Genomic DNA, 27,859 nt, shown 5'->3' on the forward strand with positions numbered 1-27,859 from the left:
CTGTGGGTTCTGTGTTTTTGTACTGCACTGTGTGGGTTCTATGTTTATGTACTGCATTGTGTGGGTTCTGTGTTTTTGTACTGCACTGTGTGGGTTCTATGTTTATGTATTGCATTCTGTGGGTTCTGTGTTTTTGTACTGCACTGTGTGGGTTCTATGTTTATGTACTGCATTGTGTGGGTTCTGTGTTTTTGTACTGCATTCTGTGGGTTCAGTGTTTTTGTACTGCACAGTGTGGGTTCTATGTTTATGTACTGCATTGTGTGGGTTCTGTGTTTTTGTACTGCATTCTGTGGGTTCAGTGTTTTTGTCCTGCACTGTGTGGGTTCTATGTTTATGTACTGCATTGTGTGGGTTCTGTGTTTTTGTACTGCATTCTGTGGGTTCAGTGTTTTTGTACTGCACAGTGTGGGTTCTATGTTTATGTACTGCATTGTGTGGGTTCTGTGTTTTTGTACTGCATTCTGTGGGTTCAGTGTTTTTGTCCTGCACTGTGTGGGTTCTATGTTTATGTACTGCATTGTGTGGGTTCTTTGTTTTTCTATTGCATTCTGTGGGTTCTGTGTTATAAACGTTTGAGAGTAAGAAACCTGGCAATGGATGAAGGAATTTAGCTAACACACAAACCTCAGGCTGTATTGTAACTAATGAACAAACAACAGGTGTGGCGTTGGACACACTCCTGCACACTGTTTGTTAATACAAGAATAGCGTGCTCTGTAGCACATAAAAATAACAATATTATATTCCTTTAACTATCAGCTTTCCTTGTTTGTAGGTCATATGACTTCACGGCGCTAGTGACAAACAATACACTGTAGTTACAATGGGCCTAGCATTACGCGCCCCAGCATGCCTGCAAGCAAATGTTTAAAGTACAGCTTTGCTACGGTTTCTGCGTAGGGTTTTCAGTATACAGGAAGAATGGCGCACTTAAAAGGTAGCGGTGAAATAGGGAATTGTTACAAAATGAAAACGGTGCTACCAGGTCAGGGGGAACCCAAAACCCCTGAAACGTGGGCGAGGGCCTCACCATGTTCAATACAAACAAAGGTCCCGTGCACACGTCAGGTAAATTGGTTTAAAACAACATAAATCAACAGTAAATATTTCGTATTAAAACAAATTTGAAGACAAGGTCGACAAACAATAAAGGAGGTTCATAGTATATAAAACGGACAATTCAACTATTGTTTGTCGACCCTGTCTTCAATTTTGCTTTAATACGAAATATTTACTGTTGATTTACGTTGTTTCAAACCAATTTACCTGATGTGTGCACGGGACCTTTGTTTGTAAAGTACAGTTTTGATTGATTAATGCTTTCAAAGAGTGTCACTTCCGCAAGGAAGTGTCCAGACGCAAAAAAACGCTATTCACGGTGAAAATAATGGAATAATATGCTGCTGTTTTAATCCAACCCCTGGGGGGGGGAGCTTTTACAATGGATATGGTGCACCTTTGCCATAGCATTCCAGAGATAAACGAAGGGCCACTGAATGTATCTGCCTCCGCGGCTGCTGCCTCCCCTTGCTTTCCCACCTGAAATGCCACCGCTGCTACATAATCCAATGAGAGTTTCCTGATTCACCTCGTTGTAGAGTGTACTAACGCAGCAATGGAGGGAGGAGTTATGTGGCACTGAAGGACAATTAAATTGTATATTTTGTGGCAATCGTGTACAGTAATTTTCACATTTGACCACATTCATACAAAAGAGAGCACTAAGTCTGTGCAAAAAATATTTTTTTGAAACGCTGTCAGATGAAAACATAAAAAAGTTACCAAAATGAATGCTGATTGGTGCAGTGCAGTGGTAAACAGTGACTTGTGTATTTACAGTCCACACAAGGCACTGTGTATATATAAGTTATTATTTTAAGTGACACACATTTGCCAGTGCAACGTCACTAATAGGTGCCCTGAAACTATGGAAATGTCACACTAAAGCAGGCTGAAAACTTGGAAGCTTTCGGACTCCTGCTGCCGTCTTTTCATTACATATACAACGTCCCTTTTCCTAAAGCAAAATCTCTTTGGAGAATTTTTTTTTTAGCTGACTTTTAAAGCGCCTTACATGAGCACCAGTTACGTTACACAAGGACATATTAATTTTTTTGGTAGGCAGATTAAGGGGCATATTTACAAGCTGGCGATAAAAAATTATCGCCGCTTTTGCGGCCGTTTTCGGCCGAAAAGCGGCGATAATTTTATCGCCTAATTAGCAAGGCTACGCTGACGCGTGAAACCTTGCTTTAGCGTGGAAATTCCTAACGCCCAGCTTTGCATCTCTAATGAGATGCAAAGTGGGCGTTCCTGACCTAACATGACAGGAGAAATGTCGCTATGCGACATTTCTCCTATCATCAAGCCCCACGCTATGAAGCATAGCGTCAGGAAAAGTAGAGATAACCCCTGTTATCGCTACTTTCCTTACGCCTGCTTCAGGACTGACTTAGCCATGATATCCTATGGAAGGTGGATATCATGGCTAAGTTTGTGAGTCCCTATCAGCAAGCTAACGTCACACTACGTGAGATTATCGCTGGGTTTCCAGCGATAATCTCACGTTAGGCAGTTAGCGTGAGGATTTGTATCGCTGAGGAGATAAGCGTTGCTAATAGCACGCTATCTCAGCGATAAAAATCCACGTTACCCGGCGATAATTATCCTAGCGCTAAGTACGCTTAGCGATAATTATCGCCGGTTGTTGCTGATATGCCCCTAAGTGATTTGCCCAGAATCACAGGTTGTGGAGTCGACCCCGAGGCTCGAACGTTGATTTCGCAGCTCCAAGGTCGCCACTCTAACCGTGAGACCACATCTTCTCCCCGCAGATTTAAATAATGTGAACACTTATATGCAACAAACAGAATAAGAACGTGTCTCGAGCTGGACAGTTCGTCATTTTATCAGTGTAACCAAAACACAATATTAAAATCTAAACAGGTGACCACTCGTGGGCAAGCAAGTACGAGGGGCTCTTTAGTCCTGGTCAGGCTGCTGTAAACCTGTATGCCTGTGGGATATCCTGCAGGTAGGACCCAGGTCGCCTTGCTGCTGCCCCTACTATCCTTATAGAGCAATAAGAAACGCTGCTTGTTGTGGGCACATGGACTCGCCACTCCTCGCCGAACCACGCACAGCATCACATCTGCAATCTTGTCCACATGACCGGGCAGAAACGGAACGGGTTCTCTGGCCTGCTAACTAGCACCTCTCCCGCTCAAGTGTGGAAACGGAACATGCTGTAAGCCATGTAAATTGGTGGCAGTAGCTGGCCTTGCCTGGGCGCATCCGCTACACGATACGCTTGCAGCCATTTTATAGTGCTCAATTTCCGTATTTGATGTATAGAACGCTCATGAAATAAAACGCTTTATGGGTATTTGGTGAAAAAAACACATGCTATGGTACTTTTTGCGTGGTTTGTGGAGTTTTCAGTGTGCCTCCATTTAAAATATTCCGACATATAAAACTTGCTACGGGCAGCGCATTATGATGTGGTGCCTTCAATTACAATGTAAACGACGGCACGCTTCGAAACGTCGTGTGCTCTCTTTTTTTCTGCTTAAACATATTAGCGGCACAACAATTCAATAGCAAAACTTCATTATGGCCACTGAAGTGCGCATGGTCAACTACGTTTTGGGGAGGTGAATTTAAACGCACAGTGACGAGCACAAATACAAGCAAGGCGTGGAGTTCAACTGCGACTTTTTTTGAGCAACTGAAGGGGTGCATTTATAAATTCCGACGACTTGGTGTATTGAACTTCACACTGTGATCTGCAAGGTCGTTGAGATCTGGGTTGCTGTGTTCAGCGTAGCGTGCCCGCTTTGAGAAATGACTGCCGTGGCGGCTGGCGGGGGAAAAATGCTACCGCCGGCCACAGCTTGCAGTGCATGGTGCGCGCGCAGCAGTAATCACACCATATGGCGCCTCTGCTCAAGCGCGCGCCCGCGCCCATGCACTGCAAGCTGTGGCCAGCTGTAGCATTTTTTGAAGCCCTTACTTTAAGTCTCGCAAGACCAGCGCAAGCGCTGGGTCAGGCGAGACCTAATAACCACACAGAATGCAAAAAGGAATGTAGTAATGCATGTTATGGTCAGAAAAAACAACAAGAACATTTGTAATGTGTTTAGCGAGTTCTTAACATTTTAACACCCTAAAGCTATTTCTAGGAACTATGCTAATTTTTTGCTTAAATCATAAATAGCAAGCCTGTTCTAGTTTCTTAAGATGGAGCACAAACCATGTGTGATCTTTGGCTTGATAGTCCTAGGGCAAAGTCCTCTCCTGCCTAAGGAAGGATACCTGGGTTTTTAGGTCTCGCCTACGCAGCGAGCATGCGTTGCATGGGAGGTGACCTTTAGTAATCGATTGAGTTTTTGGGCCAAAAACGTGCACACGTTGCATTGCCATCAATGGCAACGCGTGCACGTTTGGCGATTCACTTGCAGGAGCGCGCTTTGAAACCATCTGTTTGTAATTAACAGATAGTTCCTGCTCGCTCCCACAAGGAAAACAGGCGAAGGCCCCCTCCTCTCTCCCTTCCCCCTGCTGCCTCCTCCTCTTTCAGCGCAAGGCGCGCACGCACTTGTTTCAAAAGAGATCTGTAAAATACACATGCCTACACCATTAAAATTGCTGCCCTGCAGCCGTAGCGTGAATCAGATAGGTTCACTTCCTGTCTTTCGGTGCTTGCAACACGAGCCCAGCTGACGCGGAGATTTTTGACGAAGCCGTATCACATGATACAACACTCAGTTTCCTGAGATGCAGCGAAAAAACGCGACAAAGAAAAACGTGATTCATAGTGTACGGCGTTCGCGCCATTGATTTAACTGAAAGACTACATTTCCCAGAAAGTGACAGTGGTTCTACTAAAGACTAGGGGCCCGATTCACAGAACTAACTTAAGACAAAATCCTAAACTTACTACCATTTTGGTATTCACAGAAGGCACTTACTCATTTTGGTATTCACAGAAGGCACTTACTCATTTCGGTATTCACAGAAGTTAGGAGTCCTAACTTTAGGACTCCTAAATGCCTTCTGTGAATACCAAAAGTCTTAAAATTAGGATTTTTCTCAGTTTAGTAGTAGTATAGTTAGGACTCCTAACTTTAGGACTCCTAAATGCCTTCTGTGAATTCCGAAAGTCTTAAAATTAGGATTTTTCTCAATTTAGTAGTCCTAAGTCTAAACTTAGGACTACTAAATTGAGAAAAATCCTAATTTTAAGACTTTCGGTATTCACAGAAGGCATTTAGGAGTCCTAAAGTTAGGAGTCCTAACTATACTACTACTAAACTGAGAAAAATCCTAATTTTAAGACTTTCGGTATTCACAGAAGGCATTTAGGAGTCCTAAAGTTAGGAGTCCTAAACTTAGGACGACTAAATTGAGAAAAATCCTAATTTTAAGACTTTCGGTATTCACAGAAGGCATTTAGGAGTCCTGAAGTTAGGAGTCCTAACTATACTACTACTAAACTGAGAAAAATCCTAATTTTAAGACTTTCGGTATTCACAGAAGGCATTTAGGAGTCCTAAAGTTAGGACTCCTAACTTCTGTGAATACCGAAATGAGTAAGTGCCTTCTGTGAATACCAAAATGAGTAAGTGCCTTCTGTGAATACCAAAATGGTAGTAAGTTTAGGATTTTGTCTTAAGTTAGTTCTGTGAATCGGGCCCCAGAACTGTTAATGTGTTAAAACGATGACCCCACTTAGAAAGCAGTTTGATATTTTTTAAAAGGTGCTCACACACTAGGGGTGGGCGGAATTTGCGAAATCCACTTTCGCAAATTATCGCGAAAATGTTAAAAATTATCGCAAACATGCGGAAATATCGCGAAGATGCGGCAGTTTTTTTCCCGCATGTTCGCGAGATTTTCTGCATGGTTGCGGCTCGCCAACTTACCCATGTGGTTGCTCGCGGGCGCGGCCATATTGTTTTCAGTTGTCTCGCGGTGCATGATCGCGAGAAGAAATACGTGACCGCGCGACGCATGACGTCACTGCGGGCGCGAACTGTCGCGAGACAGCGCAAATGGCTAAAAACAATACAACATCTCATGGAGAACACAACCGGATCAAGAAAACTTGTCGGCGAACGCAGGGATTCAGGTAAGGCGATCGCGCGCGCGCGAGAATGTATTATTTTACAGCGCGAGCAAGAAACAAATTATCGCCAAGCTGCGGAATGCAGAAATTTTGACATTTTCACGCTTTCCGCGGAACGCGAAAATGTCAAATTATCGCAATTTCCGCGAACGGAACGAAATTTTAGCCAAGGCCTATCACACACCTACCTGGCATTGTCTGCCACGCGGATTACAGGGGTTGAAGGCGGAACCTGCGATGACATTTTTACCAGTGTCTCTAAGGATGGATATTCGCACTGAACACCGCTCTCCTCGAGATGCTCTTCCTTTGGAAAGCAGCTATAGTCCTTCTAGCAGGTACTATCAGAAGAAATGTAGCAGGTTCCTCTATCTGGCGACGTGCACTTGCTTTCCGCACTCTGGCAATAAAGGTGAAGTGGCAGCAGTGTGTTTTCCGGATGCACGGAGGAGGGACCTGGAGTGAGTGAAGAGGGTGGAGCCTCGCATAGAGCAGAAGCGCATGGGTTTAGAATTTCAAGGGAGATTCGTGTACTTCGCTCTTTGTCAGTCTTCCGAAAATAAACTGCTTCCTTGTCCTGACCCCTGTATGTACAGATGGAAGCAGCAGACATCCCCTCAGAGCTGTGTTACCGAGTATCCTGTGCAATGTTTACCTTATTGCACAGGTTCGGGGTGGGGACGTAGCTTCCAGTGGTGCAGCACGTGCAGTGGAAACCGGGTTCAAAGGCCGGAGTGGGCCACCGCTTACAGATCATACATGCCAACATTTGGACAGCAATTCAATTCAGTTACTTTATTCGGATAAAACATATCCATAACAGGACAAAATCACACTGTAATACATATAGCACCCAAATTCATAATGGGCATAAAGGTGTTATATAAAACCAATACAGTACAGAAGAATGAAAATAGTATTTATACAGTAATCCTGCACAAACAGCAGTTGTCAGAAAGCCACCCACGCAGAATGCTAGTTCATCATCTTCCAGGTTAAGAAGAGTCCTATATGCATCTCTCTAATGAACAGATGGGTGCCTTTTAAACAAGCATTGGCATAGCCAATAGGTCTCGCTTTTGGGACCTTATAAGTATTTAGTTATGCAGCACAATATCCTTGCTGCAACAACATCAACTGTTGCATGGATAAACACATATAAGGTCCCAAATCGAGACCTATTGGCTATGCCAATGCTTGTTATAGTATGTGATTGTTGATAATATATTATATTTTGAAAAGAAATTATAGGACCTGGAGACACCCAAGCAAGAATAAGACAAAGTGTCATGGCAGGACTAAGTGGACATGATGCTAGTCAGTCTAGGCAGTACGTGGAAATGATGCTAGTCAGTCTAGGCAGTAAGTGGACACGGTGCTAGTCAGTCTAGGCAGTAAGTGGATATGATGTTATGTCAGTTTACGCAGTAAGTGGATATGATGTTATGTCAGTCAAGGCAGTAAGTGGGCATGGTGCTAGTTAGTCTAGGCAGTATGTGGACATGGTGCTAGTAAGTCTAGGCAGTAAGTAGACATGGTGCTAGTTAGTCTAGGTAGTAACTGGACATGGTGCTAGTCAGTCTAGGCAGTACGTGGACATGGTGCTAGTCAGTCTAAGCAGTAAGTGGACATGGTGCTAGTAAGTCTAGGCAGTAAGTAGACATGGTGCTAGTTAGTCTAGGTAGTAACTGGACATGGTGCTAGTCAGTCTAGGCAGTACATGGACATGGTGCTAGTCAGTCTAAGCAGTAAGTGGACATGGTGCTAGTCAGTCTAGGCAGTACGTGGGCATGGTGCTAGTTAGTCTAGGCAGTACGTGGAGATGGTGCTAGTAAGTCTAGGCAGTAAGTGGACATGGTGCTAGTCAGTCTAGGCAGTACGTGGGCATGGTGCTAGTTAGTCTAGGCAGTACGTGGACATGGTGCTAGTCACTCTAGGCAGTACATGGACATGATGCTTTGTCAGTCTAGACAGTAAGTGGATATGATGCTATGTCAGTCTAGGCAGTAAGTGGACATGGTGCTAGTCAGTCTAGGCAGTAAGTGGACATTATGCTAGTTAGTCTAGGCAGTAAGTGGACATGGTGCTAGTAAGTCTAGGCAGTCCCTGGACATGGTGCTAGTTAATCTAGGCAGTACCTGGACATGGTGCTAGTAAGTCTAGGTAGTATGTGGACATAATGCTTTATCAGTCTAGGCAGTAAGTGGACATTATGCTAGTTAGTCTAGGCAGGAAGTGGACATTATGCTAGTTAGTCTAGGCAGTAAGTGGACATGGTGCTAGTATGTCTAGGCAGTACCTGGACATGGTGCTAGTAAGTCTAGGCAAAGTGGACATGGTGCTAGTAAGTCTAGGCAGTAAGTACACATTATGCTAGTTAGTCTAGGCAGTAAGTGGACATGGTGCTAGTAAGTATAGGCAGTAAATGGACACGGTGCTAGTAAGTCTAGGCAGCACCTGGACATGGTGCTAGTAAGTCTAGGCAGTAGCTGGACATGGTGCTAGTAAGTCTATGCAGAACCTGGACATGGTGCTAGTTAGTCTAGGCAGTAAGTGGACATGGTGCTAGTAAGTCTAGGCAGTAAATGGACATGGTGCTAGTAAGTCTAGGCAGTACCTGGACATGGTGCTAGTAAGTCTAGGCAGTACCTGGACATGGTGCTAGTAAGTCTAGGCAGTCCCTGGACATGGTGCTAGTAAGTCTAGGCAGTAAGTGGACATGGTGCTAGTTAGTCTAGGCAGTAAGTGGACATGGTGCTAGTAAGTCTAGGCAGTACCTGGACATGATGCTAATCAGCCTCTACAGTAAGTAGATTGGATGCTACATTTTGGTGCATATCTGAAAAACTTCACACTTTCTATAAAAAGAGATCAAAGAGTGTAAATAGGCCAGTGATGGAAATAAAAGAGTTGGGAAAGAAAAATGAAGAATCTGAAAGGGAACTGCCTGGTGTTTATGGCGTCCCCGGATTAACTCCTAAACTAAACAATAACCATTGGGCGCCTGAGTGCTCTCCCAGTCACTTGTTAAACATATGTAAACCAAACAGCCATGCGCATATTTAATAACCTATTATGGCTGTATTTTGCAAAAACCAGATTATCACAACTTCATGACACATTTGCAGAGCAGAATATGTTAGAAAAATGCATTTTAATGGGTCACAGTTATTCACTTGTTGCATGTTTAATAACACGGTTTCGAATCAAAATGAAAAAGGCTCTGCATTGAAAAACGCGGAAATTACAACACCCAGAGAGGCAGCTTGGGTCAGTGAGGCCTCCCTTCTGCTGCAGATCTTGTTTGAGGAGCGGTGGTTGTTAGAGGCGTGCATTTTGGGGAGCCTTAGTGGCTCCTACATCTGCGTACGCTGGGCACTGGTCGTGACCCTGTTGTTTCTGTGCACTACTGCTGTAGCTGTTGTCTGTGTGAGGGAACCGTAGCTCGCACTGTTGCACTGTTGCTCCTGTGCTGTGTGTTAGGGGGAAGCTTGCGCTTCTGCGCTTTTGTTGAATTTGAAAGTACTAGGAGATCTAAAGATTTTCAACAAAATATAAAGTTGTTACTATATGTCTGCCGGACGCAGAGGCCATTCACCTAATTCGTGCAAACTCTCCGGAGGCGCAGGTGTGGAGGGAGGGGGTAGGGCGTAAACTAATGAGGTTTGTGGTTTTGAGGCTTCCTTGACAGCTCTGGTACTGCTCTCTGTGGATAGATACAGATGAGCAGGAGGCAATGGCGCGTGCGGCCACAGTCACGTGAACATCTAGGTGCAGAAAGTGTCCTCCGTTTGCACGGCTGCAGGTCCACGATAGAAATGAACCTCCGGGCTCCCGGCGCCTCTACAGCGACGGGGAACCACACTCACTGCCATTTTATTTCATGAGAGCCAGTGATATTGCTAGAAGCAGAATTGCGATTTTGGCACTTTTAATTTTCTACAGATAAGATAACTAACGTACAGGCAGATCCTATGTTTTGTCCAGGATCACACAGTGTATTCGAATTTAAACTATATAATTCGAGTGCAGGCCTCTTGTTCCTCATCATAAAACTTTGCCAGTAGATGAAATGTTGCTACATTCACTGCACCCAGTGTGACTGCTTCCTGTGGTGGGAGAGCTGTACAGTGGGGTTTGGGGGGAGGGGTGATCTTGAACCCTTGACGTAGACTAGTCTGTGAAGGTCCCCAAGTCTGTAGCCCAAGGTGTGCTGAAGCTGTGTACCCTGCACTCTCCAGGTCTTACCTCCGTGTTTCTTCCTCCTGATTTTGGTCAGGATTAGTAGCTGAATGAAGCTTTAATGACCGGTTGGCATATATATATATATATTCTGATCTATAGCCTCCAATGGCCTCATGTACTGAACATAGCACCTTGAATGTGATGCTTGGATCCAGTACAAGAGCTCTGTTGGGTTTGGTGAGATATGGTGTCTTTATGTTGAATTCAGGAACAATCGCAGCACCTGGTTCTGGATCCCGAGCGGTTCCTCTAAGTCCTTCACTGCTGCGATGTGGACGATACCGCAGAAAAGCAGATGGAGAGTGCGATGCTCTTGCCTTTTACAAGTGGCAGGAAGTTTGCAGCTTTGGGAGGACCATCCTATATGTTATGAGCTCGTATGTGGCACGCTTTACAAATACTAATGTCTGATGACTGAAGGAGAGGTTTGGAATCCAAGTAATAACTGATAGTTCAGCTCAGGTGGCCATTCAAAGAGTCTCATTCCATATTTCGTAGGCTCCTTGACCAGCGTTGGGTAACTCTCCTTCGTACAGAAGGGGTTTAGATCAGATGGTCGTCTGAAAGGTCTCATTGCACCTCTTGTCTCTCCTTCCTCCAGAAGGTAGCTCAGATGTTCGGCGAAGGGTCTGACTCCATCTGTGGTGTCCCCTTTATCCTGAAGGTGTTTAGTACAGATGGTCCTTTAAAGGGTCTGACTGCATCTCTGGTGTCCCCTTTATCCTGAAGGTGTTTAGTACAGATGGTCATTCGAAGGATCTGATTGCATCTCTGGTGTCCCCTTTATCCTGAAGGTGTTTAATACAGATGGTCATTCGAAGGGTCTGACTCCATCTCTGGCGTCCCCTTTATCCTGAAGGTGTTTAGTACAGATGGTCATTCGAAGGGTCTGATTGCATCTCTGGTGTCCCCTTTATTCTGAAGGTGTTTAGTACAGATGGTAATTCGAAGGGTCTGACTGCATCTCTGGTGTCCCCTTTATCCTGAAGGTGTTTAGTACACATGGTCATTCGAAGGGTCTGATTGCATCTCTGGTGTCCCCTTTATCCTGAAGGAGTTTAGTACAGATGGTCATTCGAAGGGTGTGACTCCATCTCTGGTGTCCCCTTTATCCTGAAGGTGTTTAGTACAGATGGTCATTCGAAGGGTCTGACTCCATCTCTGGTGTCCCCTTTATCCTGAAGGTGTTTTAGTACAGATGGTCATTCGAAGGGTGTGACTCCATCTCTGGTGTCCCCTTTATCCTGAAGGTGTTTAGTACAGATGGTCATTCGAAGGGTCTGACTCCATCTCTGGTGTCCCCTTTATCCTAAAGGTGTTTAGTACAGATGGTCATTCGAAGGGTGTGACTCCATCTCTGGTGTCCCCTTTATCCTGAAGGTGTTTAGTACAGATGGTCATTCGAAGGGTGTGTCTCCATCTCTGGTGTCCCCTTTATCCTGAAGGTGTTTAGTACAGATGGTCATTCGAAGGGTGTGACTCCATCTCTGGTGTCCCCTTTATCCTGAAGGTGTTTAGTACAGATGGTCATTCGAAGGGTCTGATTGCATCTCTGTTGTCCCCTTTATCCTGAAGGTGTTTAGTACAGATGGTCATTCGAAGGGTCTGATTGCATCTCTGGTGTCCCCTTTATCCTGAAGGTGTTTAGTACAGATAGTCATTCGAAGGGTCTGACTCCATCTCTGATGTCCCCTTTTATCCTGAAGGTGTTTAGTACAGATGGTCATTCGAAGGGTCTGACTGCATCTCTGGGGTCCCCTTTATCCTGAAGGTGTTTAGTACAGATGGTCATTCGAAGGGTCTGACTGCATCTCTGGTGTCCCCTTTATCCTGAAGGTGTTTAGTACAGATGGTCATTCGAAGGGTCTGATTGCATCTCTGGTGTCCCCTTTATCCTGAAGGTGTTTAGTACAGATGGTCATTCGAAGGGTCTGACTACATCTCTGGTGTCCCCTTTATCCTGAAGGTGTTTAGTACAGATGGTCATTCGAAGGGTCTGACTGCATCTCTGGTGTCCCCTTTATCCTGAAGGTGTTTAGTACAGATGGTCATTCGAAGGGTCTGATTGCATCTCTGGTGTCCCCTTTATCCTGAAGGTGTTTAGTACAGATGGTCATTCGAAGGGTCTGACTCCATCTCTGATGTCCCCTTTTATCCTGAAGGTGTTTAGTACAGATGGTCATTCAAAGGGTCTGATTGCATCCCTGGTGTCCCCTTTATCCTGAAGGTGTTTATTACAGATGGTCATTCGAAGGGTCTGATTGCATCTCTGGTGTCCCCTTTATCCTGAAGGTGTTCAGTACAGACGGTCATTCGAAGGGTCTGACTCCATCTCTGGTGTCCCCTTTATCCTGAAGGTGTTTAGTACAGATGGTCATTCGAAGGGTCTGACTGCATCTCTGGCGTCCCCTTTATCCTGAAGGTGTTTAGTACAGATGGTCATTCGAAGGGTCTGATTGCATCTCTGGTGTCCCCTTTATCCTGAAGGTGTTTAGTACAGATGGTAATTCGAAGGGTCTGACTGCATCTCTGGTGTCCCCTTTATCCTGAAGGTGTTTAGTACACATGGTCATTCGAAGGGTCTGATTGCATCTCTGGTGTCCCCTTTATCCTGAAGGAGTTTAGTACAGATGGTCATTCGAAGGGTGTGACTCCATCTCTGGTGTCCCCTTTATCCTGAAGGTGTTTAGTACAGATGGTCATTCGAAGGGTCTGACTCCATCTCTGGTGTCCCCTTTATCCTGAAGGTGTTTAGTACAGATGGTCATTCGAAGGGTGTGACTCCATCTCTGGTGTCCCCTTTATCCTGAAGGTGTTTAGTACAGATGGTCATTCGAAGGGTCTGACTCCATCTCTGGTGTCCCCTTTATCCTGAAGGTGTTTAGTACAGATGGTCATTCGAAGGGTCTGACTCCATCTCTGGTGTCCCCTTTATCCTGAAGGTGTTTAGTACAGATGGTCATTCGAAGGGTGTGACTCCATCTCTGGTGTCCCCTTTATCCTGAAGGTGTTTAGTACAGATGGTCATTCGAAGGGTGTGACTCCATCTCTGGTGTCCCCTTTATCCTGAAGGTGTTTAGTACAGATGGTCATTCGAAGGGTCTGATTGCATCTCTGTTGTCCCCTTTATCCTGAAGGTGTTTAGTACAGATGGTCATTCGAAGGGTCTGGCTGCATCTCTGGTGTCCCCTTTATCCTGAAGGTGTTTAGTACAGATGGTCATTCGAAGGGTCTGATTGCATCTCTGGTGTCCCCTTTATCCTGAAGGTGTTTATTACAGATGGTCATCCGAAGGGTCTGATTGCATCTCTGGTGTCCCCTTTATCCTGAAGGTGTTTAGTACAGACGGTCATTCGAAGGGTCTGACTCCATCTCTGGGGTCCCCTTTATCCTAAAGGTGTTTAGTACAGATGGTCATTCGAAGGGTCTGACTGCATCTCTGGTGTCCCCTTTATCCTGAAGGTGTTTAGTACAGATGGTCATTCGAAGGGTCTGATTGCATCTCTGGTGTCCCCTTTATCCTGAAGGTGTTTAGTACAGATGGTCATTCGAAAGGTCTGACTCCATCTCTGATGTCCCCTTTTATCCTGAAGGTGTTTAGTACAGATGGTCATTCAAAGGGTCTGATTGCATCCCTGGTGTCCCCTTTATCCTGAGGGTGTTTATTACAGATGGTCATTCGAAGGGTCTGGCTGCATCTCTGGTGTCCCCGTTATCCTGAAGGTGTTTAGTACAGATGGTCATTCGAAGGGTCTGGCTGCATCTCTGGTGTCCCCTTTATCCTGAAGGTGTTTAGTACAGATGGTCATTCGAAGGGTGTGACTCCATCTCTGGTGTCCCCTTTATCCTGCAGGTGCTTAGTACAGATGGTCATTCGAAGGGTCTGATTCTATCTCTGGTGTCCCCTTTATCCTGAAGGTGTTCAGTACAGATGGTCATTCGAAGGGTCTGACTCCATCTCTGGTGTCCCCTTTATCCTGAAGGTGTTTAGTACAGATGGTCATTCGAAGGGTCTGATTGCATCTCTGGTGTCCCCTTTATCCTGAAGGTGTTTAGTACAGATGGTCATTCGAAGGGTGTGACTCCATCTCTGGTGTCCCCTTTATCCTGAAGGTGTTTAGTACAGATGGTCATTCGAAGGGTCTGATTGCATCTCTGGTGTCCCCTTTATCCTGAAGGTGTTCAGTACAGATGGTCATTCGAAGGGTCTGATTGCATCTCTGGTGTCCCCTTTATCCTGAAGGTGTTTAGTACAGATGGTCATTCGAAGGGTCTGACTGCATCTCTGGTGTCCCCTTTATCCTGAAGGTGTTTAGTACACATGGTCATTCGAAGGGTCTGATTGCATCTCTGGTGTCCCCTTTATCCTGAAGGTGTTTAGTACAGATGGTCATTCGAAGGGTCTGGCTGCATCTCTGGTGTCCCCTTTATCCTGAAGGTGTTTAGTACAGATGGTCATTCGAAGGGTCTGACTGCATCTCTGTTGTCCACTTTATCCTGAGGGTGTTTAGTACAGATGGTCATTCGAAGGGTCTGATTGCATCTCTGGTGTCCCCTTTATCCTGAAGGAGTTTAGTACAGATGGTCATTCGAAGGGTGTGACTCCATCTCTGGTGTCCCCTTTATCCTGAAGGTGTTTAGTACAGATGGTCATTCGAAGGGTCTGATTGCATCTCTGGTGTCCCCTTTATCCTGAAGGTGTTTAGTACAGATGGTCATTCGAACGGTGTGACTGCATCTCTGGTGTCCCCTTTATCCTGAAGGTGTTCAGTACAGATGGTCATTCGAAGGGTCTGACTCCATCTCTGGTGTCCCCTTTATCCTGAAGGTGTTTAGTACAGATGGTCATTCGAAGGGTCTGATTGCATCTCTGGTGTCCCCTTTATCCTGAAGGTGTTTAGTACAGATGGTCATTCGAAGGGTGTGACTCCATCTCTGGTGTCCCCTTTATCCTTGAGGTGTTCAGTACAGATGGTCATTCGAAGGGTCTGACTGCATCTCTGGTGTCCCCTTTATCCTGGAGGTGCTTAGTACAGATGGTCATTCGAAGGGTCTGATTGCATCTCTGGTGTCCCCTTTATCCTGAAGGTGTTTAGTGCAGATGGTCATTCGAAGGGTGTGACTCCATCTCTGGTGTCCCCTTTATCCTGAAGGTGTTTAGTACAGATGGTCATTCGAAGGGTCCGACTCCATCGCTGGTGTCCCCTTTACCCTGAAGGTGTTTAGTACAGATGGTCATTCGAAGGGTCTGACTGCATCTCTGGTGTCCCCTTTATCCTGAAGGTGCTTAGTACAGATGGTCATTCGAAGGATCTGATTGCATCTCTGGTGTCCCCTTTATCCTGAAGGTGTTTAGTACAGATGGTCATTCGAAGGGTCTGACTCCATCTCTGTCGTCCCCTTTATCCTGAAGGTGTTTAGTACAGATGGTCATTCGAAGGGTCTGATTGCATCTCTGGTGTCCCCTTTATCCTGAAGGTGTTTAGTACAGATGGTCATTCGAAGGGTCTGATTGCATCTCTGGTGTCTACTTTATCCTGAAGGTGTTTAGTACAGATGGTCATTCGAAGGGTCTGACTGCATCTCTGGTGTCCCCTTTATCCTGAAGGTGTTTAGTACAGATGGTCATTCGAAGGGTCTGATTGCATCTCTGGTGTCCCCTTTATTCTGAAGGTGTTTAGTACAGATGGTCATTCGAAGGGTCTGACTGCATCTCTGGTGTCCCCTTTATCCTGAAGGTGTTTAGTACAGATGGTCATTCGAAGGGTCTGACTGCATCTCTGGTGTCCCCTTTATCCTGAAGGTGTTTAGTACAGATGGTCATTCGAAGGGTCTGATTGCATCTCTGGTGTCCCCTTTATCCTGAAGGTGTTTAGTACAGATGGTCATTCGAAGGGTGTGACTCCATCTCTGGTGTCCCCTTTATCCTGAAGGTGTTCAGTACAGATGGTCATTCGAAGGGTCTGACTGCATCTCTAGTGTCCCCTTTATCCTGGAGGTGCTTAGTACAGATGGTCATTCGAAGGGTCTGACTCCATCTCTGGCGTCCCCTTTATCCTGAAGGTGTTTAGTACAGATGGTCATTCGAAGGGTCTGATTGCATCTCTGGTGTCCCCTTTATCCTGAAGGTGTTTAGTACAGATGGTCATTCGAAGGGTCTGACTGCATCTCTGGTGTCCCCTTTATCCTGAAGGTGTTTAGTACAGATGGTCATTCGAAGGGTCTGATTGCATCTCTGGTGTCCCCTTTATCCTGAAGGTGTTTAGTACAGATGGTCATTCGAAGGGTCTGATTGCATCTCTGGTGTCCCCTTTATCCTGAATGTGTTTAGTACAGATGGTCATTCGAAGGGTCTGATTGCATCTCTGGTGTCCCCTTTATCCTGAAGGTGTTTAGTACAGATGGTCATTCGAAGGGTCTGATTGCATCTCTGGTGTCCCCTTTATCCTGAAGGTGTTTAGTACAGATGGTCATTCGAAGGGTCTGACTGCATCTCTGGTGTCCCCTTTATCCTGAAGGTGTTTCGTACAGATGGTCATTCGAAGGGTCTGACTGCATCTCTGGTGTCCCCTTTATCCTGAAGGTGTTTAGTACAGATGGTCATTCGAAGGGTCTGACTGCATCTCTGGTGTCCCCTTTATCCTGAAGGTGTTTAGTACAGATGGTCATTCGAAGGGTGTGACTCCATCTCTGGTGTCCCCTTTATCCTGAAGGTGTTCAGTACAGATGGTCATTCGAAGGGTCTGACTGCATCTCTGGTGTCCCCTTTATCCTGGAGGTGCTTAGTACAGATGCTCATTCGAAGGGTCTGACTCCATCTCTGGCGTCCCCTTTATCCTGAAGGTGTTTAGTACAGATGGTCATTCGAAAGGTCTGAATGCATCTCTGGTGTCCCCTTTATCCTGAAGGTGTTTAGTACAGATGGTCATTCGAAGGGTCTGACTGCATCTCTGGTGTCCCCTTTATCCTGAAGGTGTTTAGTACAGATGGTCATTCGAAGGGTCTGACTCCATCTCTGGTGTCCCCTTTATCCTGAAGGTGTTTAGTACAAATGGTCATTCGAAGGGTCTGATTGCATCTCTGGTGTCCCCTTTATCCTGAAGGTGTTTAGTACAGATGGTCATTCGAAGGGTGTGACTCCATCTCTGGTGTCCCCTTTATCCTGAAGGTATTTAGTACAGATGGTCATTCGAAGGGTCTGATTGCATCTCTGGTGTCCCCGTTATCCTGAAGGTGTTTAGTACAGATGGTCATTCGAAGGGTGTGACTACATCTCTGGTGTCCCCTTTATCCTGCAGGTGTTTAGTACAGATGGTCATTCGAAGGGTCTGATTGCATCTCTGGTGTCCCCTTTATCCTGAAGGTGTTTAGTACAGATGGTCATTCGAAGGGTCTGACTGCATCTCTGGTGTCCCCTTTATTCTGAAGGTGTTCAGTACAGATGGTCATTCCAAGGGTCTGACTCCATCTCTGGTGTCCCCTTTATCCTGAAGGTGTTTAGTACAGATGGTTATTCGAAGGGTCTGATTGCATCTCTGGTGTCCCCTTTATCCTGAAGGTGTTTAGTGCAGATGGTCATTTGAAGGGTGTGACTCCATCTCTGGTGTCCCCTTTATCCTGAAGGTGTTTAGTAGAGATGGTCATTCGAAGGGTCCGACTCCATCGCTGGTGTCCCCTTTATCCTGAAGGTGTTTAGTACAGATGGTCATTCGAAGGGTTTGACTGCATCTCTGGTGTCCCCTTTATCCTGAAGGTGTTTAGTACAGATGGTCATTCGAAGGGTCTGACTGCATCTCTGGTGTCCCCTTTATCCTGAAGGTGCTTAGTACAGATGGTCATTCGAAGGATCTGATTGCATCTCTGGTGTCCCCTTTATCCTGAAGGTGTTTAGTACAGATGGTCATTCGAAGGGTCTGACTCCATCTCTGTCGTCCCCTTTATCCTGAAGGTGTTTAGTACAGATGGTCATTCGAAGGGTCTGATTGCATCTCTGGTGTCCCCTTTATCCTGAAGGTGTTTAGTACAGATGGTCATTCGAAGGGTCTGACTGCATCTCTGGTGTCCCCCTTATCCTGAAGGTGTTTAGTACAGATGGTCATTCGAAGGGTCTGACTGCATCTCTGGTGTCCCCTTTATCCTGAAGGTGTTTAGTACAGATGGTCATTCGAAGGGTCTGATTGCATCTCTGGTGTCCCCTTTATCCTGAAGGTGTTTAGTACAGATGGTCATTCGAAGGGTGTGACTCCATCTCTGGTGTCCCCTTTATCCTGAAGGTGTTCAGTACAGATGGTCATTCGAAGGGTCTGACTGCATCTCTGGTGTCCCCCTTATCCTGAAGGTGTTTAGTACAGATGGTCATTCGAAGGGTCTGATTGCATCTCTGGTGTCCCCTTTATCCTGAAGGTGTTTAGTACAGATGGTCATTCGAAGGGTCTGACTGCATCTCTGGTGTCCCCTTTATCCTGAAGGTGTTTGGTTCAGCTGGGCATTAGAATGGTTTGGTTGCTTCTGTTGCACCTCTCTACCTCTGCACCTGTTTCATCCAGCAGGTGTTTAGATAAGCTGGTTGTTGAAGGCTCTGATTACTTCTGTTGCTTCTTCTTTATACAGAATGTGTTTAGTTCTGAAGCTCATTTGAAGGGCCTAGTTGCACCTCCTGTGGTACTGTCATCCGCATGCCTAATTCTCCTTTACCCAGAAGGCATGTTTCTGTATTCAGTTTTTCCTTCTGATGCTTGTCCTACTTGTCATCACTGTCCATAGGTATTTGCAGCACATACTGTGATCACTTCTGCCTGTGGCCATGTAGGGATGGAGAGTAGCTGCAGTGGGAGACATGTTGTGTGGGGCTTCCACTGTAGATGTTTGTGGTGGAGCCTGTAGCAGTGACAATGTGGTGGTTCTGTCGCTGTTCATGAGGAAGGCTGTGCTGGTGGCTCCAGCCCATTTCTCCAGGTGGTCTGTAGATCTTAAGGTTGATTGTATCATATGCTGATGATAAACGGCGCTGGATTAAGGTTTCAGGCTGATGCGCGTAAAGGACGAGAGGTGATCCTCTCCAATTCCAGTCATGATACTCTGTCTCTGAGATGTCTATTTCAGAAATTATGATTATGGCAAATGTTGTGATTTTGCACTAAACATCTGAAATAGTGGTGTGGAAAGCCACATAATTTTTGCCACATAAAAACACATATTTCGTGCAAAGCCTAGACAAAAAAATCCATAACTCAGCATGATGGAAAAGCCAAGCACGATAACCGTCCTCATGCAAAATACTCAAGAGTTTCTGCACTACATGGTTGCAGACTACTTGAAAAAATAGGCCAAGCAAGGTATGCACTCAATACAAAATACTCAAGAGTTACTGCACTAAATGGTTGCAGAGTACTCGAAAGAAAAGGCCAAGCAAGGTATGCACTCGATGCAAAATACTCAAGAGTGTCTGCACTACAAGGTTGCAGACTACTTGAAAGAAAAGGCCAAGCGAGCTATGCACTCAGATACAAAATACTCAAGAGTGTCTGCACGACATGGTTGCAGAGTACTTGGAAGAAAAGGCCAAGTGAGCTATGCACTCAGATAGAAAATACTCAAGAGTGTCTGCACTACATGGTTGCAGAGTACTTGAAAGAATAGGCCAAGCGAGCTATGCACTCAGATACAAAATACTCAAGAGTGTCTGCACGACATGGTTGCAGAGTACTTGGAAGAAAAAGCCAAGCGAGCTATGCATCAGATACAAAATACTCAAGAGTGTCTGCACGACATGGTTGCAGAGTACTTGAAAGAAAAGGTAAAACAAGCTAGGCACTTAACCCACAATAGGCCGATGAGTTTCCAGCAACCAACTCGAACTGGAGAGAGAAGACCCACAAGTGTGCAGGAGTAGGAAAGTCTGCAAGATACAGCTAGGCCAATAATTGGGGACTCCACAAGACTGTGCTAGCCTGTACTTGGGGCCTTGCTGTGGAACCCCAACTCTATGTGTGGTACTATGTGTTTCTCTCTGTGTTCCACACGGTCATTACTTCTCGTGTGAATTTTGACTGAATTGTTATTTGTGTTCATGCACTTTTATGTAGTGAATTTTCACTGCTCGCCCATCCTCTTTAAGTTCACCAAACACAGTTAGTTCTACTTACAAAGGAGACGTGGAACTAAATATGGACTACTATCCAGCCTCCATAATACGAATCACCAAATAAAAAGAACAATAGACTAAAAGTACTTTTAATGCTATTATAAACAAGCATTGGCAAAGCCAATTGGTCTGGCCCTGGCAACTGTGCAATTGTGTTTTTATTTGCTATTTTTTCAACGAAATTAATATGCAAAACACATGTCAAAATAAAAGAAATAAACTGAAAGCATTCCACTCCTTTTCAAGAAGCTGATCATATGTGATCTGGCAAAGTTATGTCAGTCACAGGTCAAGACAGACAATAGATGAAGTGGGCTGACCCACTGACACATGCTGCCTGCTCCAGTGAGCTGAAGCAAAATGTGAATGACACTAGAACAAATCAATGCATGAAGAGGGTTGGCTGAAACTCTTCATATGGATACATGTTTATGCTTTCTTATTTGGAATACACGAAGCGAGCGCTAAAACTGTGTCCAGGCCAAACCTAAACATTACTCATTGGTCTTGGAACTTCTTTTGCCTGTGAAAGTGGCAATAGGCAGAATGTATGTGACTATAGATATGGATGTGGAACCTCACCCACCAGATGGCATGCTTCATCAACACCCCTTGTCAATTCCAAGCGCAAGCTGGGTCTTTCTTAGAGTAGCTGCGGGAACTAAACCACCCTTCAGAAAATTGATTGACCGCGACCCAGACGCCATTACACCGACGCCGACATCACATGGTCCAAACTTGATTCCTTTCAGTGCTCACCAGACCATGGGTGCACCCCTAGATGTACCATTTCTCTTGGATTTTTTGCACACCAGTGCTCGGGTGCAACCCTTAATGTAGAATATCCGTGGACAATTACCTTACTCTACTACAGCACCAACAGATTTCTCTGTAATCCGGTCCTAATGATGGCCTGAATTACATACAGGTCGAAACGTCGTCAGCGCACTTTCTGGCGTTCATTGGTTCCTGAAACTTGTTGTGAACTCTGTGTTTCTTACATTTTTCGGTTTTGCAACCATTTTCTGAATCATACTTTTTGCCCCGTTTTCGCTGTTTCTTACTCTTTGTCACGTGTCACTTGCACGGTTCATTTACTGCTCGACCACTGATGTGCACACAAATGTTTAGTTTATACCTACATGCAATGTAAATAGTGCTGATATACCAATTGTATGAATTATTTTCTAAATATTTAGACCGCTCTATACAATTTATAGAATGTCTCCTGATTTTCTTTCTGCTGTAATTGTTGTTTATACTGTACATAATTGCCTACAAATATTACCTGTTGAGACGTTGTTTGTTACTCATCATCACCGCTCTTCATAGACATGCACGGGGTAGCGGGAGCTCCTAGTCTGGCTGGGAGCTCTTTAGAGCATCCAGCGGCTTGCAACGTCCCTTCATTAATGGGACAGGGATAAGCGACAGTCATAGCCTTATTTTTCTGGGAGTGCCAGGGAGCAAAATATAATTAAAATGGCCTAAGGTTAGACAAAAAATATTTTTATTGCTGTCTTTCTAAAGTAAGATTACCAACTGAGTCTTCTGTGGCTCTTCAAATGGAGGTGGTCAGCACGTTTCTCTCAGTGTACAGCCATGGGGGGATTAGAGACTCTGGCCCCCACAGCGCCTAATGTACTGCCACGAGGGGGATTAGAGACTCTGGCCCCCACAGCGCCTAATGTACTGCCACGAGGGGGATTAGAGACTCTGGCCCCCACAGCGCCTAATGTACTGCCATGAGGGGGTTAGTGGCTCTGGTCCCCAACACGTATAGCGCCGAATGTACTGCCACGAGGGGGTTGGTGGCTCTGGTCCCCGACATGTATAGCGCCTAATGTACTGCCAGGAGGGGATTAGAGACTCTGGTCCCCAACACGTATAGCGCCTAATGTACTGTCATGGGGGGATTAAAGACTCTGGCCCCCGACATGTATAGCGCCTAATGTACTGCAATGAGGGGCTTAGTGGCTCTGGCCCCCGACACGCATAGCGCCTAATGTACTGCCATGAGGGGATTAGAGACTCTGGTCCCCGACATGTATAGCGCCTAATGTACTGCCCTTGGGGGATTAAAGACTCTTGGCCCCACAGCGCCTAAAGTACTCCCTTGAGGGGGTAAGTGGCTCTGGCCCCCGACATGTATAGCGCCTAATGTACTGCCACGAGGGGGTTAGTGGCTCTGGTCCCCAACACGTATAGCGCCGAATGTACTGCCACGAGGGGGTTAGTGGCTCTGGTCCCCGACATGTATAGCGCCTAATGTACTGCCAGGAGGGGATTAGAGACTCTGGTCCCCAACACGTATAGCGCCTAATGTACTGTCATGGGGGGATTAAAGACTCTGGCCCCCGACATGTATAGCGCCTAATGTACTGCAATGAGGGGCTTAGTGGCTCTGGCCCCCGACACGCATAGCGCCTAATGTACTGCCATGAGGGGATTAGAGACTCTGGTCCCCGACATGTATAGCGCCTAATGTACTGCCCTGGGGGGATTAAAGACTCTTGGCCCCACAGCGCCTAAAGTACTCCCTTGAGGGGGTAAGTGGCTCTGGCCCCCGACATGTATAGCGCCTAATGTACTGTCATGAGGGGATTAGAGACTCTGGTCCCCGACACGTATATCGCCTAATGTACAGCCATGGGGGGATTAAAGACTCTGGCCCGACATGTATAACGCCTCATGTACTGCCATGAGGGGGTTAGTGGCTCAGGCCCCCGACACGTATATAGCACCTAATGTACTGCCATGAGGGGATTAGAGACTCTGGTCCCCGACACGTATAGCGCCTAATGTACTGCCTTGGTGGGATTAAAGACTCTGGCCCTGACATGTATAGCGCCTCATGTACTGCCATGAGGGGGTTAGTGGCTCTGGCCCCCGACACGTATAGCGCCTAATGTACTGCCATGAGGGGATTAGAGACTCTGGTCCCCGACACGTATAGCGCCTAATGTACTGCCCTGGGGGGATTAAAGACTCTTGGCCCCACAGCGCCTAAAGTACTCCCTTGAGGGGGTAAGTGGCTCTGGCCCCCGACATGTATAGCGCCTAATGTACTGCCATGAGGGGATTAGAGACTCTGGTCCCCGACACGTATATCGCCTAATGTACAGCCATGGGGGGATTAAAGACTCTGGCCCGACATGTATAACGCCTCATGTACTGCCATGAGGGGGTTAGTGGTTCTGGCCCCCGACACGTATAGCACCTAATGTACTGCCATGAGGGGATTAGAGACTCTGGTCCCCGACACGTATAGCGCCTAATGTACTGCCTTGGTGGGATTAAAGACTCTGGCCCTGACATGTATAGCGCCTCATGTACTGCCATGAGGGGGTTAGTGGCTCTGGCCCCCGACACGTATAGCGCCTAATGTACTGCTATTAGGGGATTAGAGACTCTGGTCCCCGACACGTATAGCGCCTAATGTACTGCCATGAGGGGATTAGAGACTCTGGTCCCCGACACGTATAGCGCCTAATGTACTGCCATGGGGGGATTAAAGACTCTGGCCCCCACAGCGCCTAATGTACTCCCATGAGGGGGTAAGTGGCTCTGGTCCCCGTCACATATATCGTGTAATGTACTGCTATGAGGGGGTAAGTGGCTCTGGTCCCCGACACATATATCGCCTAACACTACGCACCAGTACATCGGTGTCTGGCGGCTCTGACCATATATGAGAGTTGTAGGAAGATATGCGCCGTGGAAACAGAAGATGGACCCAAGCGGTACTTGTCACCTTGGTCTGTCTGGCTAAGGCATATTACTCTGGAATGCGGAGAGGGTCAACAGTGCATTCCACTGACACACAGATGCACAATGTGCAGGGAGAGACTCATATGCGACCCGGGAGACATTTTCTCTTTGTACAGTTCCCCCATCCTTAAATACATAATGAGGCTGCTGCGCCTCACAGACACCCCCAAATTCAAAACGTAGAAAAGCCCCTCCCACCCTTATGGTTTCATGCTCACTCTTGTTCCTGTTCGGACGGTGCTTTGGGGGGTTTGTTGGAAGGAAAGGCTTTGACACCCCTCCTGAACCAGAGCGCTGGAGGGTAGATGCACCAGAGCCATGTCTACACCCTCGCGGAAGCACAGGCACCATCTTTGGTTGAAGTTTGTAGAGCTGCAACGTGGGGTACGCCCTCTACTTTTGTGCACTATTACAAAGTGATGCAGGAAATAGACCAGAGGTGGTTTTGGGGTCAAAGAAATAGGGGAGGGTTTGATTCCAAAATACCATAACCTGAGCGATGCAGCAGCCCAACACACATAGAGCCACCGCCCATCCACAGACCAGCAGCTCAAACCAGGGGTGGGCGGAACTCGTGGACTTTCACTCCGCGGGATTCTGTGGAGTCACATAAAAACTCAGCAAGGTTCAGCGGAGTTCTGCCAATGGCGGGAGGATATGCAGCTCACGATGCAATTTAGCGCCAGTAGGCGAGCAGTGCTGAAAATCAACATGAATGGCACCATGCTTTGTTCAAGAGGGTGCAGCCATTTGAGTTAATTTTGCTGCCACTCGAGTAGAATATCTACCCAAGCTGCAGTAAATCGACTTGAACTGCAGCCCTTTGACCACGACTGCCCACAACCATGCGTGACCACCCTCATTAGAAAATCACGCCAGGGGACTCCAAATCTCACTTGTGTTCGCAAGCTCATATTTTCTGGAGTCTTGCTTGATAAAAATTCTGCCATGCCACGATTGGCGGAATTTGGCCAGAATTCTGCATTAAAGAGTAATGGGGAGTGACTAAAATGTCACCATTTCCGTGGGCGGGACAAAACATTGCACCCGCCCCTCATGCAAACGCTCCTCAGTCTGCCACACAAAAGTCCAGCAGTGCTGATACTCATGGACTCACCACACACCCGGAGTCCTATGGCGTGGAAGACACTCACTCTATTTACCACTCAGACACAGATCCAGCGGCATGGGCACTCATTCGATCTAGCACTCACCCATAGATGCAGCAGCATGGACACTCATTCGATCTAGCACTCACCCGTAGATCCTGCGGCATGGACACTCATTCGATCTAGCACTCACCCATAGATGCAGCGGCACAGAGCCCCCCACCCAAGGTCCTCCGAGACAGCCGCCCTCTCCATTTACTTGGCATAAGTAATGGTGCTGACACTCACAGATGCACCGTCCACCCATAGACCCAGCAACATAGACTCTCAAAGTACCACCCACCCATAGACACCGGTGAAGACTCCCATTAAGAGAACTCACCGCCCCTCCCTCAGAGAGCAGCCATGAGACAGCGACGCATGGAGAATAAATGTGAGGCTGCATTGTCCCTTAAGAAGACTCGGACAAGTGTCCAAGAGAACACATGGGGCCATTTACCGGTAGCATTAATGAGCATAGAGAGTAGTGCGACAGAAGTTATCTTTTATGTACTCTTACACTTTTATGTGACTCAGAGGCAAAACTTTCAACTCCCTATTGGTAAAAGCGCAGAAAAGGCACAGTCCTTTCTGTTTATTTGTTTATTTTGCTTATGAATATTTCAAGAAAATTCCCATTTTAAACCAATTTTAGACAGTTGAGTCCAGATACAGAAGCATGTGAGAGATGGTGAAACAGTGCTACAGGAGAACTCCAGGACCTACTCTTACATGCCTCTGCGGATTGGCCCATGTGAACAGAGATAAAGCGCTCCGAAGACTGCCCAGCGCCAAGAAGCAGGGGAAACAGCATGTACAGCACTAGGTAAAAATATGTAACCACATAGCATTTCCCATCGGAATCAGAAACTGCCAGTTCAAGTAGACTGTTTCCTGCCTACAAAAAACACATATGTACTGTAAACATGACGTGCCATGACCCATGCCAATCTACATGGCTTAGCAGAGCAGATGGAATGTATACATGTATCGCGCCTTAGCTCAGTAAACAGAACGTCACAAGGCACAGAGCTCTTTTTCTTGTTCACCTGCCTGAGTCTGGGCACGTGAGATACACTCGCCGTATCTCAGAGCTCTCTAGTAGGGGTGGGCGGAATTTGCGTCGTTGCGCTATGCAAAGCTCCGCAAAAAGGTAAAAAATCTCCGCGAGCACGCAGAGTTCCGCAATCACACGGAATTGCTTGTTCTGCCCGTTCGCAATGCTTTTTTCTTGTTTGCGAACGCTGTTTGAGTGCTCGGGGGGAAATATCTCGCGAACACGCATTTTGAAAGCGCGAACAAGCAAAATGTTCAGTGAAGCCACGGATCTCAGAATTTTGGGCAATTCCGCATTCTCCGCGGAACGCAAAATTACCCAAATTCAGCAAGCGGAACGGAATTTACCGCCCAGGCCTACTCTCTACTCTCTTTCGCGATAATCTCTAGCGCCTAGAGGAGATGTAGCTCACTCACAGCCTGGGCTGTATGAAAAGAACTCTGTTCTACCTGTTACATTTCTGTTCTTTCACAGCCCGCTGACACATTTAGTTGGTAAGGGCTCTATCATAAAAAATATAGCACCTTTGGCAGGCATAGCGGTGCATACTGGCACCATCAGCGCTCTCTGGACAGTGCCCCACGTCACAGCACCCAGGTTGGAGAGGTGTTAGCAAACAAGCCCGAGGGGACGTGCAGGTGCATAACGGGAGAACAGGGGCAGAGGGCAGGGATCTACCTGCGTTCACTGCTCTAACTGAACCGCTTCCGTCCGAAGGTACCGCACACTGAGTAGGAAAGTAAGCGACGCTCCCCTCACCGGGTGTTCTCTACTTCCATAGGCACTTCCCGCCATCTCTGACCCTCGGCTGCACTGTGTGATCTTGTGCTTATTGAGCAGGAGCGTACCAGGCTCTCCTCTCTCCTGACCCCCTTCTTGATACCCACAGGCCTGTCTGCCCCACTCACCTGCACCGTCGCATTGCCCTGCTCGCCCTCCTGGCCGAAGTAAAGCATTAGAAAGGCCGTGGTGGGCACCGAGAGTGCCAGGGTGCTCAGCACGGCGCAGGCCGCCAGGCTGGGGCCGCAGCGCCTCTCTGTCTTCATGTCACTCATCTGGGCTGGTGTCTTGAACTCTGTCCCAGGGTAGTGCCACTCAGCTGCGCTGCACCTCGCTTTTAGGTGCAGGAGGGGAATTTTCATATACCCAAAGCAGCATACCCCCCCCCCCTCCTCGCCCCCCGCCTCATCAAACCGCCTCGGCTTCAAAGGGACTCGGCGACTTCCTGCCTGCTCAGCGTCCCACAGCCCGTGGGGTGTGAGCCTGGGTGGGCAGCAGAGAGGAGGCTGTGTGCGGCATGTCGTACTGGGCAAGGTAAGATGGCACCGCAGCTCAGTGGGCTCTCGCACGCACCGCAGCTCAGT

At 46.8% G+C, this 27,859-nt stretch overlaps 1 protein-coding gene across 1 annotated transcript in view; it reads right to left on the bottom strand.

The window, feature by feature from the left end:
• The window catches only part of LOC146802290 (lymphotoxin-beta-like), a 284,570-nt gene extending 257,003 nt beyond the window's left edge, over window positions 1-27,567 (bottom strand). The window contains exon 1 of the mRNA XM_085621860.1: window positions 27,404-27,567. Within this exon, the coding sequence (XP_085477986.1) occupies window positions 27,404-27,550 (147 nt within the window). The 5' untranslated portion in view covers window positions 27,551-27,567. The remainder of the gene's footprint in view (window positions 1-27,403) is intronic.
• Between the last annotated feature and the right edge of the window lie 292 nt (window positions 27,568-27,859).

Source organism: Triturus cristatus, chromosome 8 (assembly GCF_964204655.1).
Source record: "Triturus cristatus chromosome 8, aTriCri1.1, whole genome shotgun sequence".
Taxonomy (NCBI): domain Eukaryota; kingdom Metazoa; phylum Chordata; class Amphibia; order Caudata; family Salamandridae; genus Triturus; species Triturus cristatus.